The following is a 19,958-nucleotide window of genomic DNA, read 5'->3' on the forward strand; positions in this document are numbered from 1 at the left end:
AAAATTATATTTAAATATTGTGTTCAAACTTACAACAAAGCATTTTCACCTCGGCCTACTACATAAATGACCTCGAAAACGCAACATGGTTGAAGAATTATTTGAACTCGACACTTAGAATAAGCCTGCGTAGAAAAGGAGTGTTTCGGTTTATTTCGATTATTGAAAAGAGTGAGGTCAACACTGCATCCTTCGATAAATTAACTGGATCGGCACAGCAAGATATTGTAATTAGAAGTGCTTCCTTTAAAAGAGCCTTAACGACCATTCATTTTCGTTCAAAAACAGAATAAAGCAACAAAATGTAATGTTGGAAAATAGCCGGTTTATAGTCGAGTAGTTTAGTCCTCTGAAAGTTATAAGTCCTCCATATATAATTTGAGATTTTCACGGACAAAAATATAACAATTTTTATTTTATTTTAGTTTATATTTATGTATGCACAGCTGACAGTTACGAGCATTCAAAATACAAAAAAACAACAAATAATGACTTTCAAACGTTCAATGACGGTGTACAAAAATTTGCAAAATTAAAAAATATGTGTAAAAAAACGAGAGATTTCTTTTCAAGAAATTTGGTAAAATTCTGGGGGCTATCGCTAAATATGTACCTACGGAATCTTGCCACTACACTATTATAGGTATAGTCGTCACTTTCGCACAAGATGTTGGGAGAAGATTAAGTCGGTTCCTTGGAAAGGAATATGGAAAGTTTCAAGGTTTTTTTGTATTGATTTTGATTGAGGTCAAAATGAAAGATACTGCAAAAGTTATTTATAATTTCGAAATTCAAGTGTTGATCATTTTTATCACGACGTTCATAATGTTTCGAATTTGAAATATTCTGGTTTCTTATCGTCGATATGCAGTGTGGAAACTCCGGTTCTAAATAAGTGAGTTAGTCTCTTTTGAACTGATTCCATCCAGATTCTGTGAACCTCATATATTGGTATCCAAACTAGAGAACCTAACCCAGGAATTCTGCAAATGTCATGATTAATTTGTATCCATCCCCAGTCCATCTGCCCTGATTTTTGACACTGTAAACATGTCTAAAACATTGGCCAAAGAAGGAGGAAGTGCAACAACGAATAATAATTCACAAACTAAGCATAATACTTAAGTCCTCGTCATTAAACGATCAATTTTTTTTTAGTTTATATGATGGGTGTTGAGATAATTAAAAAAAATTGTCAGGTTATCCGTTACTCAGTAATTGGTTATGCCGGCCCTGCTTAGCTAATACAAACATGTACATAGTTACAAAACAAGTATTACCTCTCATAAGTTATCTTTAACGAGAGTTCATCTAACAACAATAATAGTAAACGACTTACACGAATTTATGACTTAACGACTAAGTGTTGCTAATCTTATGATTTATGACGTTTTTAGATGGATTATATGTTCACACATCTGCTGCAAGTAAAATAAAACTTTTCGTCTATTCATCATAATAAATTACCGAAGCATATTTAACGCTTATTTTCAGTAAAACGGTGTACGAAAATGCAATTTTATTTTAATATTAAGGCCACAGAAGACTATAATAACGGGGGTTTGCTAGAGGTTCATATTTTATTTAATTCCGACGAATTCGTACCGAAAATATGTATATTTTTAGACCATATAGACCGTATATAAGTTATTTTTATTGAAGATAAATAAAAACAGTACCCATTAAATTGTTTTATGTAAAGCGGGTTGAAAATGTTATGAAACGTTTTTTAGCTATAAAATTAGTGATGAATAAGTAACTTCCCAAGGTATCCCTCTTGAAACATCTGATATTGTTTCAATACGTTCATCAAAAATAATTTAAAATAGCTCCACGGACAGATCAATTTTCTAGGCCAGCTAGAGAAAATTCGACCGTAGGTCCGTCCATTACACTGGTCCGCGCGTCGACTAGTTTTTGACACGACTTCTTCACTTACGTCGTTAAGATTCCCACTTTGTTTTAGAGATTTGCTCGAGCAAAATCAACAGTAGGTCTGTCCAATATACGATACTAAGATTCCGTATTTATTTTAGGGTATTGTCCCGTCTTAACACCAGTATATATTTTGACGAAAATTTTACATTAAGCGGCTCCCTCGTGAGCCGGTAAAGAAACAACTTAAACCGAATGCAGTAAGAAATACCCAAAGCGGTGCGCTACGTTCCAAATATTGCCACCCGTATATGGGTCGGTGCGGCACGGAAGCAGTGTTGGGTACTTCCACTGCCCGCATTTTTACTGCACCCGATTTATGTATATGCCTTACCGTTTTAGTGAGGAAGCGGGATTAATCACCTTGAGTTTGATATAATTAAGTTTCAAATTCTTCGTTTTAAATATATCAAGGAGCAGTCAAATACGAAACCTAACGAAAATATTACAAAACTAACACACACACAGAGTACGAGTCAATCTTCTATAATTATAATTAATCTCATGACAGGAAGTTATGCATAGTCCTTATGGATTTTATAAATTATATAATTGAAATTAACTTTTTCATATTTTTACAATTCGCGTGGAGTATTTCAATTTGCAGTTTCGGTAAACCCAAGCTCATTCATAAAAAAATAGATCGTTAGAATCGCTTGAGAGGTGTTAAGTGTTCACAGTCAATCTTCACCTGACTTAATTTTTCACAAAACAATGGATATGACGTATTGTTTATGGCATTACGGAAGTGAAAAACATAGTTGGCGTCTCGAATTACATGTGAATATTGTGAATTCCCAACCGTTAAAATGACCTCTGAGACTGGTACGAATTCTTTAAAAGTGGACTTATGTAATACTCATGTACAGTAACGACATGATACATTGTTCGATAATTGAATAATATTAAATATATTTTCGGCTCAATACCAAAAATTTGATTGGCAAAGATATTAAATATCATTAATACTTCAATACCATCAATACTGGTACCGGCACACAATGATACTCGAAGAAATTCCACAAACCCAAGAAAGTCGTTGTTTTAATAAAATTCTGTAAATTTCCACATTTAAGTCAATTTTATACTATTTTACTAATACGCAATGAAGCAAAAACGCTGTGAAACGTAATGTATTAATCAAGATATTCTTAAGATCTAAGGACTTTAACATATGTTTGTAACTTTTGGCATAGTGTGTTCAATTCCTTAGCTGGCTAAGTCCTCCATCACAACACAAGCAACATTTTCAGCTTACTGTGGTGGTAGCAGGAGATTTTCAAATATTGTCAGGTTATTCGTAACCCGGGAATGTTTGTCTTTCTTAAAAAAAAAAAAAAACTTAAAATCATATTGAAGTTTTGAGATCTTCACGGCCTTAGCATTGTCGTGATTAATTTTTGGGTTATCATACCATGTTGCGCTACCTTCTTGTTTGGCCAACGTTTTAGACAGCGTTACAGCGACCATCATCAGGATCCGATGAGGACAGTGATACCGTGATATCCTTTTAGTGCCGTAATACTTAGTATAATTAAAGTAGTTTTCAGCGTTTAGTTTTGGTGTACCCGACAATTACCGGAAACCAAAAATTATTGAATTGCCTCCGTAATTAGGTGTGCCTGATGCGTTTTGGGTCTTCTCAACGAACGTCAGGAACAAATCCAATGTAATGATTGGTTTCAATTAAGTGCTCTATAATTGCTTGATGATGGACTCTGTAACGCTGTCTGAAACGTTGGCTGTTGAAGGATGGAAGAGCGAAACGGCATTGTAACCAAAAAAGATAATCACGATTATATCGGACGTGCAGAGCCAAAGTCATTATGAGATAACAAGATCTCAAGTTTTTACGATGTCCCTAATATTTTTGATAAAACCATTTAGATATCTGCGTCAAAATAAATATGATACTATAATATTATTCCACATCCTTAATGTGCGACTGCTATAGTTAATATTAATGGATTTTCGGCGCCACCATACATTTAAAAACTAATGTTTTTGTTTTGTTCAACACAGTGAAGAGATAAGGGTGATCGCTAATTACTCTCATTGAACATGTGTGAAATTTAATGTATAATTTTGTCCAATAAATAGAGAAGTAACTGGTACAAACAGTCACTTCTCATCCGAGAGTTCTCGGGAAAGTAATACTTGTTTAATTTAATATTTTCCTACTGCCCCTGCAAAAACTCTCAGATCAAGGTGTCAATGTGTGCCGGTGCCCTATTGAATTTGCAGTATTTATGCGGGCTTCACTAACTTGGTCCCGTACAAATTGGTCCTTCGAGCCGGATCTACGCATTACGCCTTTAATCGTGCTTCAGTAAAGATGCCTTCGCTCCGCAGTGGCCATAAAATCTCTACGTCATCCGGGGCGTCGCGATCAGCAACCAGCGTTCCCGCAGACCGAGACAAACGTATGTCTCGCCGAGCCCCGGACCCTACTTCCAACTCTCCGACTGATGTTCCCATTAGCCAAGATGCACCCCAGCAAGCTGATCAAGCTGATCAAGCTATGCTTGCCTCGGACTCCATTGAACAATCAACCACAGCTTGGGGTCCCATCCTGACCCACAGTTCCCCGGCCCCCCAGGAGTCTGACGGAGAGGATGATGACCAACGGTCAGAGTCAACTGAGGATGCAATACAAATGTTGCGCCGTGAGTTGCGCACTCGAGAGAAGCAGCACGTTAAGCACACCGCCAACCTACTTGCAGCCCTGGCAGCAGCAACAAAGACATCCGCCGCACTGCAAGCAGGCCACCAACCTGCCGATTCCAGGTTCACAACTATCCAAGCCCCCGTGGCGCCTGGAGCGTGGCCCGCCTTGAATGCCGGCTACGCTATCACAGCACCCGGGCAAGCCTCGAATGCATGCCCGGTGCAAACAGCGCCTGGAGCGTGGCCCGCCTTGAATGCCGGCTACGCTATCACAGCACCCGGGCAAGCCTCGAATGCATGCCCGGTGCAAACAGCGCCTGGAGCGTGGCCCGCCTCGAATGCCGGCTACGCTATCACAGCACCCGGGCAAGCCTCGAATGCATGCCCGGTGCAAACAGCGCCTGGAGCGTGGCCCGCCTCGAATGCCGGCTACGCTATCACACTACCCGGGCAAGCCTCGAATGCATGCCCGGTGCAAACAGCGCCTGGAGCGTGGCCCGCCTCGAATGCCGGCTACGCTATCACAGCACCCGGGCAAGCCTCGAATGCATGCCCGGTGCAAACAGCGCCTGGAGCGTGGCCCGCCTCGAATGCCGGCTACGCTATCACAGCACCCGGGCAAGCCTCGAATGCATGCCCGGTGCAAACAGCGCCTGGAGTGTGGCCCGCCTCGAAAGCCGGTTACACTATCACAGCACCCGGGCAAGCCTTGAATGCATGCCCGGTGCGTACACTGCCGGGAACACGGCCCGCCTCAAATGCTGGCCACGCTATCATAAAACCCGGACCCGCCTCGAATGCACGCTCAGTGCACATACTGTCGGAAACTACGGGACACACGGCACCCGTGGCAAGCATTCCCATAGCCGATTATACTCTACCACAGTACCCCGAGCGACAGCTCCAAGCAGCAGTACCTGGAGAAGTGGAATTTACGCATAACAGATCGCAGCAATTCCCTACGAGTCAGGATTTTTCACCACTGTTTCCGCCACTGCCTACGGCCGATGAGACAGCACAGCACACTCACGAGTGGGTGCAAAAAGGCGCTGATCAGCTGTCCCAGATCACCTCAGCAATAGCAGAGGGTTTTCGCACGTCCCGTGCCCAAGAAAGCCCTCGCACGATAGAGGACGATACACGGATGGCCGCCTTAATCGCAAGGCAGACCACGGCCAAGGATCTTCCCCTCTTCCTGGGTGACCCGCTCGAGTGGCCCACATGGAAAGCCCAGTACACCCAATCCACAACCACTTGCAGAATGACTTCATCTGAAAACCTCATCCGGCTGCAGCGTGCACTAAAAGGGAAGGCTCGGGATGCAGTCGGCCCTCTCCTCATGGATCCCGCTCAAGTTCCAGAGATCCTCTCTGTCCTCGAGCAGCGATACGGTGGCGCCAGCGCAATAGCCACGCTGATGTTGGAAAAGGTGAAAAAGCTGCCGTATCTCACAATAGACGCAACCCTTGAGGACCTGGCAGACTTCTCCGGAACCGTCCAGAACTTGGTGACATCACTTAGGATCCTTAGGACTGACGGATACCTGACCAACCCCACCCTACTGAATGACATCACAACAAAGATGCCGATTACGCTACGGATGACCTGGCTGTATGAGACACGTGGTCTTACGAGTCTAGCTACAATAACTCAGCTGGCAGCATTTCTGAAAAGTATGGCTAACGCTATACCCAACAGCGGGATGATCGACCCAGTGCGACCTCGACCGCGACGGACCGAGCAGGTGCATGTAGTAAACGGTGAAGAAGTTAAACCAGACTCTAGACCCGCTGAATTTGTTACATCGCGTAAGAGGAGTGAGCCTCGCGAAAATAAAATGAACAATACGCGTAAACGCAAACTGTCTAGTGAAAGTTGCGGCCAGTGCGGTGGCAACCACAAAACTCGCGAGTGCACCGAGTTCGCGGAGAAAAGTCTCGCCCTCCGGTGGACAATGGTGCGACAGAAGAACCTGTGTCGTAAGTGTCTGGATCGACACCACTCACGGGACTGTAAAACCAAGGCATGGTGCGGCATAGGAGGGTGCAGATCACCACATCACCGTTTGCTTCATGACCCACAGTTCGTACCGGAAGGTGCTGTCGGTGAGGTTAACTTGTGACGCCAGACGACGGACCGGAGCGTGCTGTTAAAAATTGTGCAGGTTATGTTGGGCGTCCCCCAAGGAAGCAAAGTTTTGGTGTTCGCGCTCCTCGACGAAGGCTCAACTGTGACACTTGTCGACGCTGACATCGCGACACGGATCGGGGTGAGCGGCCCAGTCCGCGGCATACGGATCCATGGCGCCAAAGGGATGTGCACCTCTGACACACTCTCCCGCCGAGTGAAGCTGACCATAAGAGGATGTGATAGCAGTGACACCTACTACATCATCGCCAACACGATCTCCGACCTCAACCTGCCAGAACAACAGGCCCAGGGAAACCTTGTCACCCCAAAACTTTTGATAGGGCAAGACAATGCTCATCTGATCGTTTCACGGGAAGTGCGCGAAGACCATGACACTACGCGAATAGTGTCACGAACCGCACTGGGGTGGATCGCCCATGGGGGTGTCGGGACTGGCAGTGACAATAAATCCACGACGCTGGCACTACAAATTGAATCAGCCGCAGATATCTGCCTAAGAGAATTGGTAAAATGCAACTTTGCCGTCGACTCTCTTGGCGTAACTGCCGCGGTGAGAACCCAGGCAAGCGAACAAAGGGCCATCGCACTAATGAACACGACTACCCGGCCTCTTCGCACTGGGAGGTGGGAAACTGGCCTCCTGTGGCGTAATCCGGAAGCCACATTGCCTGACAACCGGCAGTGCGCGCTGAAACGACTTCATTCCCTTGAGAAGAAGCTGGCAGCAGATCAGAATCTGGCAGCAGCCTACAGCGACAAGATGAGCCAGCTGGTCAACAAAGGATACGCCAGGAAGCTGTCTAAACTGGAAGCGTCAACAACCGCACCCAGAAAATGGTACCTGCCGCACTTTGCGGTGACAAACCCCAATAAGCCAGGGAAGATCAGAATAGTGTTTGACGCCGCCAGTCGATGCCGAGGGACCTCCCTTAATGACCAGCTGCTTACCGGCCCTGACCTGCTGTCTTCCCTCTTAGGGAATATTCTGCGCTTTCGAGAGGGAAACATCGCCATTGCCGCAGATATCAAGGAAATGTTTCTGCAGATCAAGATAAGGCGGGAAGATCAGCTGTCCCAACTCTACCTCTGGAGATTACCGAACCAACACGAACCTGATACTTACCAGATGTCATCTATGATGTTCGGAGCCACTTGTTCACCGAGCAGCGCCCAGTTCGTCCGGAACAAGGTAGCCGGGGAATACGAACATGAAAACCCGATTGCCGCAGCAGCCATTCGTTCTAAATTCTACATGGATGACTACCTAGATGCGGTAGACAGTTGTCAGGAGGCTGCCTCACTCGTCCACGGTGTGAGCACCCTCCTCGCGAAAGGAGGATTCCACCTAACTAGCTGGGCATCTAACAGTCCAGCTGCCATAGCCGGTGTTCCCACAGAAGACCGGGCCAGTTCCACAGTGCGGATCAGCGGTGGAGGTACGGAGACGGAACGAGTGCTCGGACTAGTTTGGGACCCATCCACTGATAACTTCCTGTACTCATTCCAAGAGGCGATCACCCCAGAAGTGGCCACGCGACCCACGAAAAGGCAGCTGCTCTCAATAGTAATGAAAATCTTCGACCCAGTAGGCTTCATTTCCTGCCTTACAATCCGGTCGAAGATACTGCTGCAGGCCGTGTGGCGCTCGAGTATAGGCTGGGACAACCCCATTACCCCTGAACATACACAGAGGTGGACCGAATGGCTGAGCCTGTTGAATACACACAGCATTTCAGTTCCGAGACGCTGCCTCCATCTCAAGCAGAACAGCGTGACCCTACATCTCTTCTGCGATGCGTCAGAACAAGCCTGCTGCGCTGTCGCCTATTACACCGAAGAAGTAAATGGATCCCTACAGGCGACATTTCTGGCCAGTAAATGCAAAGTGGCGCCACTGAAGCCCCTCTCCATTCCCCGCCTTGAGTTACAAGCCGGACTCATCGCGGCAAGACTAGCCCAGACCATCCACAAGGAAAGCCAGGCCCGTATATCCCAAACGTACTTCTGGACAGACTCTGCAACCGTATTGTGCTGGTTACGAACTGACCCACGTACGTACTCTGCCTTCGTGGCAAACAGACTGGGCGAAATAGATGAGTTAACCAACATACTCGACTGGAGATGGGTGCCAACCAAGCTCAATCCAGCTGACATCGGTACAAGGGACTCAGATGTGCCCGACCTATCACCCAAAGGAAGGTGGTTTACCGGGCCGGCCTTTATCATTTTACCTGAGAGTGCGTGGCCAAAAGAGCGTGCACCTGTCAAAAGGCCCGACGACCAGACACTAGAGGTTAAGCCTCACTACGTCGGCCTTCTATCAACTGCAAGGGAAGCCTTACCATCCATCGAGAGATTCTCCTCATGGCAACGGCTGATTCGTGCAACAGCATGGGTTCTCCGCTTTGTGAAACAATGTCGGATGAAAGTTAACAAATCTGTAGGGGGCCCACTGCGAGCGGAGGAGATCAAGGAGGCGGAAGACAGATGGATAAAAAGGTCTCAGGAGGACGCCTTCAATACTGACATGACCACCCTCAAGCAAGGCCAAATGCTGCCGACTGGTAGTCGTCTGAACCCATTAAACCCCTTCTTCGGACAAGACGGCGCCCTGCGGATGGGTACCCGGCTGCGAGCTCTAGCGAAAACGAAGTGTGTAGCACGGACTCCCGTCATCCTGGATGGAGACCACCCGTACACTCAGCTCCTGATTCGCCACTACCACCAGAAGGCGGACCATCCCAGCACGGAGAAGACGGTCGCAGAGGTGCGGGGCGATTTCTTTGTACTGCGTCTGCGCACTATAAGCAGGAAGATAGCACACGCCTGCCCCACCTGCCACATAAGGAGAAGCAAACCCTCTCCACCACTAATGGGGGCGCTACCACCACCTCGACTGATGCATCACATCCGCCCATTTACACATTGCGGACTCGACTACTTCGGGCCTATGGAGATCACGGTTGGCAGACATCGGGAAAAACGATATGGAGCCATCTTCACTTGTCTCTCGACCCGCGCCATTCACTTAGAACTGGCCGCCTCACTGACCGCAGACTCAGCCATCATGGCCATACAGCGGATGACTGCGCGAAGGGGACAACCCGCAGCCATGTACTCCGACAACGGAACAAATTTTCATGGAGCCGATGCAGAGATGAGAGACGCTCTGGTATCATTGAGCCACGATGCCAGAATGCTTGATGCCATAGCCACCCAGGGCATTGAGTGGCATTTCATACCTCCAATGACGCCCCACATGGGGGGAGCTTGGGAGAGGCTTGTACGGTCAGTAAAAAGAGCCCTGAGCACCACACTTAAGGAACGGGCACCTAGAGAAGAAACCTTACTCACGGCCCTGGCAGAGGCTGAATTCACAGTGAACAACAGACCACTCACTCACATATCAGTTGACCCACGCGACGAAGAGCCTTTGACCCCCAACCACTTTCTTCTAGGGTCGGCTGGAAAGCGTCCCCTCTTGTCCATGTTTGGCAAAAAGGAAGAGGAAATATGCCTTCGCCGCCAGTGGCGTATCGGCCAGCAACTTGCAGACATATTCTGGAGGCGGTGGCTTCTAGAATACCTTCCCACCATGGCAGCTCGGCAAAAATGGCACAACCCGGTCACACCCATTAAGAAGGATGACCTGGTGGTCATTATGGACTCCACGCTGCCACGGAACAGCTGGCCGCGTGGCCGCGTCCTTGAGGCCGTGCCCGCCGCCGACGGACAAGTCAGGACAGCCCGTATCCAGACAAGTTCCGGAATATATGTTAGACCGGCCATTAAAATCGCCGTCATACTACCTGCTTCAACAACACCAGCCGATCCAATCACCAGCACGACAACACCTGCCTAGCCGAAACCCCTTGCAATGACATCAACTGCAAACACGAGACGCTGGGATGAAACAGAACACGCCCGACGGAGTAGCTGGGCGCAGCAGAGACTGCACCGTGGGGAGTATATCGGACGTGCAGAGCCAAAGTCATTATGAGATAACAAGATCTCAAGTTTTTACGATGTCCCTAATATTTTTGATAAAACCATTTAGATATCTGCGTCAAAATAAATATGATACTATAATATTATTCCACATCCTTAATGTGCGACTGCTATAGTTAATATTAATGGATTTTCGGCGCCACCACACATTTAAAAACTAATGTTTTTGTTTTGTTCAACACAGTGAAGAGATAAGGGTGATCGCTAATTACTCTCATTGAACATGTGTGAAATTTAATGTATAATTTTGTCCAATAAATAGAGAAGTAACTGGTACAAACAGTCACTTCTCATCCGAGAGTTCTCGGGAAAGTAATACTTGTTTAATTTAATATTTTCCTACTGCCCCTGCAAAAACTCTCAGATCAAGGTGTCAATGTGTGCCGGTGCCCTATTGAATTTGCAGTATTTGTGCGGGCTTCACTAACTTGGTCCCGTACAACGATTATACTGAAGTTCTAAATAACCGACTTCTTTAAATTATGCATTCGCTATTCCAAGACAAAGCCAAAGGCAGTGATTCATATTTACAAGTGCTTAGGAAAATACACAATAAGACATCAATATATTATACGTGAAGGTTGTATTGCATGATGTACGAAAGAAAGAAGAATAGATTACGTCAATTCTTTGCATTAGGTAACAAAATACACAAAACATTGTACCAACTATTCTAAAATAGTTTTTCCATCATCGTAATGTCACTAACAGAACAATACAACGTTTGTACGCTGTGGTTTTACACGTTTTCAGTATTGGTTCTTAAATTAAATAAAAAAATATTTGCACTCTTAGTATATAAATGGCTTTTTAACGGGATTACAGAAACTTTGTCTCATACAGGAAGCTATAAATAGCATAGCAATAGATAATTCACTTTATTTGCTAGCAAACGTTCCAAACTACATTTATTGAAATGTGAAATTCTCGGAAGGAAATCGGCAGCTATAAGGAAGAATTATTTGTAGGCGGTTAATATTTATTGGATATGTTATGAGATACATTGTATAATATTATGTCTTTAAGTTATACATAAAATAAACGCGAAAAACAGAGAACATACATAAAGAAACATTCAACTATATATATTCATGATTCTGACAAAAGCCAATAAAAGAGGAATACAAACGGAGAAAAATTACTAATTGCTAATTTATTAAGAATCTGTTTATAAGTTCATATTTTGCCCTGGGGAAAGAACCGTTGTTACGAAACTGGTTTGCGTTTATTAAAAAAATAAATATATGGTGGTTCAACATAGCTACTTTTGAAAGTATTAAGAATCTCTTCAAATTATTCGTAATCCGGTTGAAAACGGGCTTGCAGGCCCTTAAAGAATGTATTGATAGGTTTCCTGATATAAAAAATAAAAATCGAATGTATCATCACTATGTCGGAACACGTGTTCGTAAAAATCCTTATATTTTCACATTTTGTCATTGTATCAAGGCAAATGCAGGTGCACGAACACGAGTTCTGATATGTTAGGAATAACCAATAATTTGAACAGATTTTCTCAGGATAATATTTTGAAAACGGAAACAGAGAAGAGAAAAAAAGAGAATATAAATATACTCAAGTACTTTTCAAGCAATTATTGCATAGTAGTTCCAAGTATTGCCACCAGATGCAGGAAATGTCAGTAGTGTATATAGTTATTCAATCATTTCAAGTAGAGAATTGTATTGCATGACCCAGAAGTTGTAATACATATAAATATTAATTATGTATATGTCAAAAAAACAGCAACAATAATTTCTAAGTGCGGAAAACATACTCAAGAAAAGAATTTAACGCACGCGCACTGTTCACGTGTAATAACATAATAAATAATAATAATTAGTTCAATCTCTAATTTGAACACCAATTATCACAAAAAGGTACCTACATTCGTGCTAATCAGAATCAACCAATTCTCATGAAATCACCTCATAAACTCTTTAATTAGATTGATGATACGTATTTAAATGCACCCTAGAGTCTATTTGCTCTTTTTTTAATCGACACATCTGTTTTAATTATTGTAATCGATTGCTCAACATATAGAGCCGAGAGAAAGTCCTTTCCCTTTTATGATCAGAGTGTTCAGTAGACGTGCCCTGCGCGTATAAAGGTATAAAGGTATGCAAGTCCTTTTAAGGTTTTTTGTTAAGGTCAACGAAAAGTAAAAGTGTTAAACATGAAGGAAGAACGTTCATTAAAAAAACATAGGTGACATCGATTCATATCATTATGTTGAAAATGAAAGTGAAAATAAATATTATGGCGTTAGGTTTGGATTTGGCGACGTGTTCATACACATGGTGGATTTTAATGTAAATCCAAGATCTGCTACTTTCTTCTTGCGTCACTGATTGCTTGAGTATTGATCATCGCGATGAGTCATTTGCAAGATTAAGGCATTATATCTTATGATCAACATGATTATTAAGTTATGACTCGCGTTTAAAACTTGACATGAAAAACGGTTTTACGTTATAAAAAAAAAAGTATTTAAATCACACTCTACTTTTTAAATTTTTTTTTTCAATAGTTGCAAAATTAATTTGTGGCGTCATTTTAATTACACCACTTCTCATTAATAATAATCTACATGTTTAATATTTTTAAATAATCACACTTCAAATTTAATAATTAGAAATATCTGAAAGACTATTCAACTAGCTTTTTATTGTAATAACAAATTAAAATTTATATGTTAAATAATACCCAGCGCCTTTGAGGTGATTTTGCACAAAAACGGCGCTATAGGTACAAATCATCCAAATATTGGTATGGATAAGGACAAGGACGATATTTTAAACAAATCTGGAGTTTATAAATTAATTGTAATGATTGTAACTTTTTATATAGGTAAGACTTCAAGAAATTTTAATACTAGAGTTAAGGAGCACTTTAGGTGTTTGAATAATAATAATTTTATGAATTTGCCAACCATATTTTGGAAACAAATAATCATTCTTTTTATATAAATAAGGAGTGCAATTTTTTACATACGAATACAATGCGTTTACAGCTAGATAACTTTGAAATTTTAGGTATTAGAAAAAGTGTGACGTTTAATTATACAATTTTATTTATTTATAAATATCTGTGATAGGTTATTTAAAATTTCGCCATGTACATATTTGTAATAATTAACCATTTTATTTATTGTTTAAAAAATAATACTAACTAATTATTCACCTCCCCCCATATATTTTCTTCTATATGTACTTATTTGTCTATACTTGTCTATTTTTAAATTTGTTAGTTTTCATTATCTTGACGAAGAAGTTCTTGGCTTTGAAACATGTTAAAAGTGGTGTATACAAATTATTTAATTTTTATATTATCATAGTAAAATATTTTAATAGATGGTCGAAGGGTGAGGTTCTCGACTACCTGTAGGTGGCGGTTCGAATTCCGGCATTCGCAAGTAAATTGTAATTGTTTAATTTGTGTTTTTTCACAATTTACTCATTTAAAATAACGTATTGAATATTTGCTGCACGTTCCAGAGTGGAATATACTCTCAGTATCGCTCTGGAGTGATATCACCATTCAAAATCAATACATTGCTTGAAATGGCTTTAGCCCTGTTTGGTGACCAGATCTGAATAGCCAGGTACTTCCCAATCTTCCTCTTATCATTTCTTCTCCTCCCTACTACCTTCAGCCTCACAACATACCACAATTCAGGATGCCATAGTCTCACTAGAGCTGGATCTTGACAGTTAGGAGCTGTTGGGACTCTTGAGCGGTTTCACATAAAAAATACCAATGACGTATAGTACGTGTAGTAGTGACCTAATGACGCACAGAATGTCGTAAATTCATAATCGTTTCAAGCCACGTGTGTCTATTGACCATAAGGGTCAAGAGGCAAAGGATACCTACTGTGAAATATTGTCTGAAAACGGTCATTAGGCGTACACGGCTGCAAATGATTCCGAAATCCCGCCGCGTTTTTAATGTTGTGTGCATATCTTTAAGGTGGGAAAAAATAAATACGCAAACACAATCCTAATTATTATATTCACTCCTGCAAATTACGTGAACACGACATCTTAAAGCGTTGAATTAGATGTAAAGAGCTGATTATTAAAGTAACAATGATTGAAATATTATATGTACAGTAGAAGACAAGTAAAATAATTTAGTTCTTACCATTACGCAACACATGAAGATCAGTTGAGCCATGATTTACTTGTGATTTCCAGCGAATGGAATAATTCCCAGCACTGAAGAGAAAATCTCACTTAGAGTCCAATTGTCCAAACCTTCAACAAATAGTGATATAATGATTAGGTTCTATTAGTACGTAATATAAATGAAATGGTAAAATTAAGAATTTCATAATGCAGCAGGTAATTGTCAATTTTAATGGCATATTCTAGGTTAACCTCTTCAGACCCACTGTCTCAAGTGGGCGACATAAACAGTGTCTGGAAAATTGGTGTGATTCCAAGATTATTATTAGATGCAAACTAGTTTCGAGTTTGAACTGTAGATCATAGATGTCAATTGTATGTTAAAAATGATTTGTTTTTCAAACAAATGCTGATAAAACGGTTTTATGGTAGTTTCAAAATGGCAGAAATACTTTTTGCTGGTTCAGAAATTGAGTTTGTTGTATTTAATATATTTTAGCTCAATTATTATTATGTGTATTTTTTAGTTTTCTCATATGTTCATTTTATAACACCAAATTGATAGATTTTGATATTTTGTCATTAATGTCTGTGAAAAATGACCAAAGTCGTATGTCTCCAGGAAGTGTCATATGTTTCTCTACTTATTAAAGTAGAGAAACATATGACGTAACAATAAACAATAAAACGCTTTGCAAAAAGCTAAAATAATATTGTTTTATTACATTTACCTACAACCTGTATGAAAGAAAAAATGTTTTTTATATGTTAGAGACCCAGCGTTTTATACAAAGAGACATACGATTTTTGATAAACTATGCATGCAAAATATTTAAATGAAATGAACTAAAAAATAACAATTTGTATTTTTTTTGAAATACAAATACTCAAAAAAAAAGTTAAATTCGAAACACTTTTATCCCTGGGTCCGAGGAGGTTAAGCGTGTAGCACACGACACCTTACCTAACATATTCGGTTAAGCTTGTAGCACACGAGACATTGTGATCGAATTTCAATCGTTGAAGAAAACGTAAGGTTGATTTTGACTTGTTTTAGTAAGTAAAAATATCATCTAGAATTACTGTTTTTAAAATAGCGTTATGTTTTGATTGTGTTATAAAGGTACACATTTTGGGAGACGGGCATGGGTACCGCCGCTCCGGCAACCATTCATTGGTTCACCAATCCTCTGCCATAGGTCACCACAAGCGTTTGGTTACGTTTGGTGACTTATGAGGGGTGACCGGGTTCAAAGGGTGAGGATTAGTCAAAGGGTGTGTGGAGGTCCTACATACTGTGAGGGATATGTTTTTACCTCTCCAGCAGAACTCTCCAGACCTATCGCCTTGTACTACAAAGGGAGGGATGAATTCAAATGCCCGTTGCTCCTGGACACACTGACCACAAGATTTCTCTCATACCTTTTTCCTTCCCAGATCTTCCTCTTTTCTTCTCATCCCTTAAAAAACCCTCCACACAACATATGACATAGGCCCTGACGGAAATTATTTTCCTGGGGGCCTCCTGTGTGGAACTAATGTGCAAAAATAAATAAATATTATTTTAAGAAGTTACTATCCAACTAACTTTAAATTTAAACATTACGTGTACAAACTGCTTTCATTGGAGTGTAACTTAATAGGGATAATACTTTAAAGAACAATAAAAAAAAATAACGTACTGCGTGTCAAAAGGGTATTTTAAAGCGTCGTCAAAAACAACTATATATTTTCACTTATTTATTTATTGTTATTATTCTTACCACAGCAGTAGTAACTTATTTTAAAACATGGTTGTGGGAACTGAATTAAATGTGACTTTACCCATGAAATTAGGAAAAAAAATGAAATAAAACTCCCCTTCAGGAAAAATGTCGTTGTTGTACGTAGCAATGAAGATTTTTGGTGAATTACCGGAAACAATACAAACTTAAATTGATTTATTAAAAAAAATGTGTGTTTTTTTTTTAAAAATAATACACGTGTATAAGGATTGCATTAGAACTAAGATAACCATGTAACTTTAAAAAACACAAATGAAATATTTAAAGGGTGCCAAACGTAATACGAAAGAGGTTATTAGCACGGAATATAAAACTAACATAAGTTTAGTTGACTTCACGTAATATTCTTTTCGACTTCACGTAATATCTTTTGACTAAATTGTTACTACATCCATATACTATTATGATGTACTTTAAATGATACTATCCTAATATAAAATAACACTTTATCTAACTCTACTGCGAAAAATGAGTATTGCTAATCTATTAAGAATCTCTTCAAATTATAGGTAATCCGATTAAAACGGGATGCAGGCCGTTTCATAATAAACTTTTAGTAAATTCCTAATACATCGGAGTATGTGTTCATGCATCGGCATTTGCCTTGGTAATACATAACTACGAAAAGCAAAAATATTAGGAATTTTATGAACACGTGTCCTGAAATCGTGATAATATATTCGTCTTTTACTAAAAGTTTACCAGTAATTCTATAAATTCGTTAAGTATTAAGTATTAGTTATTCGTTATTCGTCATTTTAAACGGCATTACCAATAATTGGAAGAGATTCTAAATAAATTAGTAATACTAATTTTTAACAAATAACTGCTAGTTCTTTGAATATTGTACACAAATTATTGATTCATAGATCACAATAAATATCGTAAAAATTTGAGTTTTTTTGTCGACTTTCAGGTGTTAAAAAGTCACCTCATTGTAAGGGCTCGGTAGGTTTTGAAATGGGTTCCCCAGGCACCTTTTCCCGGATCTAAAAGTTAATGCGTTTCATGAAAATAGAAATTATTCTGGTTTTATTGTATTTTCTAGTATAAAAGGGAGAAAACGTAAGAGAGAACGTAACGAAAGATAAATAACACCACCAAAGAAAGTAAGCACTCTATTACTTTGAACAACAATGAGCTATCGATTCCCATTTATAATACATTGTATTCACCTTTTCACCAAGTATATATTATATAATACATTAATTTATAAGAGATGGTGAGAGGTGACAATAATATTATTTAAGTGCATCGAATTCATTATCTTGTAGCGTTACGAGTGAAACGCCCCTAAAAAGGTTCCCAGTAAAAAAGCATCATGACGAACACCTTTCATACGGACAAACGCACCATTCGATTATTTTTTATCTAAAGCAAATTGAAAGTAAAACTACATTCTTTTAAGTTGGTTTTTTTGTCGGCTCATTGATATTTTTTCAATTATTATTATAAGGTGCAGCTTTAGTCAATTAGTTTACTTTGAATAATCTATTTTTTGTTGTGTCTTAGTTCGTCATTGTTCGTCATAAAGCGTTGGTCAACAGTAAATTTCCAAATTACGTCAGGATGGGCTGTACCGATATTATAGTTTCTGAATGACCAGAATATTTTCGACTTAGAATTTTAAAAATCTACACAATTCTTCGAATACATTGCCTTTTTTGAAAATACTTTTGAGTGCGTATGAACATCGGTAATATTATTTGAGTGACTTTCGGAAGCATTGCGCCAGCAAAGACATTATTTTTAAAAATGAATTTTTGTAATTCCCTTGTTATTTATTGATATTTTGCCCATTTCATGCGATTAGTAAAACAAATTAATTTATTCTGCTTCAAATAAGAGCGTTCGTGATAATTGTAATCACACGATTAATGATAGAATAATCGTGAACGTCAATCTAAAAATCATTTCAGCACCATTATAAATTTCTTGCAAAAGTATTTTACATGCCCAAGTTTAACTTTTGAAGAAAAAGTTAATTTTAAAGATTATCCTCCCATAATATGTAAGTAACAAAAATAATTACTTGAATGATATTTCAATATTTTTTTTCTTTTGTAATTTTGACATGTTTATTTATTTTAGTGCATGTTAAAAATCTTCTGCAAAACCAATCCATTTGTATGATCACTGTACCTTTAACACGTAATTAAAATGATTTATTTTACGGCTGAAGTCGGCTACGAGAAAATTTTAAAATTTTCACGAATGACGACGCAAATATTTTTCTGGATGCTGAATCTAAGTTAGAAAATAAATTCTGTTAAATGATGGCATCACGGGCTAAGAAATTTATTTTATATTTTGTTAATCTACGGGGTAATCTATCGGGTACGCTTGCTAATAGAGCAAAGCGAATGGGATAAAACATACGTTTAGTAATTATCATCATACACTGCAGGATGAAGGTTTTTCTAAGACGGTTCCCCTTTACTCGAACCCATAATTTAAATGTTCTGTTACGGGCCCCATAGAGCATTCTTTGCTATCCATGTGGTAGCTAAACACTGTTTCCGTTACGCAATCACATGATTGGCAATTATTTTTTTTTATTTTTTTTTTATTTAATATCAACGGTATACATATACCATAAACAATGATAACATGTCGGAGTGAAAATCGTAGAAATATTTTAAAAAAAGAATTACAAATATATGTTGCATTTGATTGTGAAATGACATTAGAGAGTAAGTAAGTAAGTAAACAAGAGATACAAGTACATAAGTTTCTATAGTGCAAATAAGGTAGAATTAGATTAAATTAATATTGATTGAAAAGATTTGATAGCATAGCCCTCTTGTACCTACCTTGCGTGCAGTTAAATAGATCTGCCACATCTGCGTATCTATTACTAACTTCATGCAACCTAGGTACAAGCGAGTGTTTGGAATACTCAGTCCTGATATTGTTGCATTTAAACAAAATTTTAGATCGAGTAGCTCTCGTGGGTATATGAAATTCAATGAGGTTAATTAAATCAGGACTGTCTATACTACCATTTACAATTTTGAACATAAATATTAAGTCGGATATAATTCTTCGATCTGAGAGTTTTAATAAATTTAAATTTTTCATCAAGTAATTATAATTTATATTTTCAATGGGAATACCGAGTTTAAAATTAATGTGTCTTAGGAATTTATGTTGAATTTTTTCGATTGAATCTGAATGTAATTTGTAGTGGGGGGACCAGATCGAGGAGTTATATTCGACTTGACTACGAACCAGGGATGTATACAAAATTTTTAATGTTGAAATATTCTTGAAACCTCTG

At 39.8% G+C, this 19,958-nt stretch overlaps 1 protein-coding gene across 2 annotated transcripts in view; it reads right to left on the bottom strand.

Moving 5' to 3' along the window:
- LOC149426936 (uncharacterized) overlaps positions 1-19,958 on the bottom strand; it is an 87,621-nt gene that overhangs the window by 59,064 nt on the left and 8,599 nt on the right. For both annotated transcript variants that reach the window (XM_089634273.1, XM_089634282.1), the window contains one exon: positions 14,911-15,023. In XM_089634273.1, coding sequence (XP_089490399.1) covers positions 14,911-14,943 — 33 coding nt within the window. In that variant the 5' untranslated portion in view covers positions 14,944-15,023. The remainder of the gene's footprint in view (positions 1-14,910; positions 15,024-19,958) is intronic.

The sequence above is a fragment of the Hesperophylax consimilis genome, chromosome 1, assembly GCF_061612785.1.
Source record: "Hesperophylax consimilis isolate HC1 chromosome 1, BYU_Hcon_1.0, whole genome shotgun sequence".
In the NCBI taxonomy this organism is placed as follows: domain Eukaryota; kingdom Metazoa; phylum Arthropoda; class Insecta; order Trichoptera; family Limnephilidae; genus Hesperophylax; species Hesperophylax consimilis.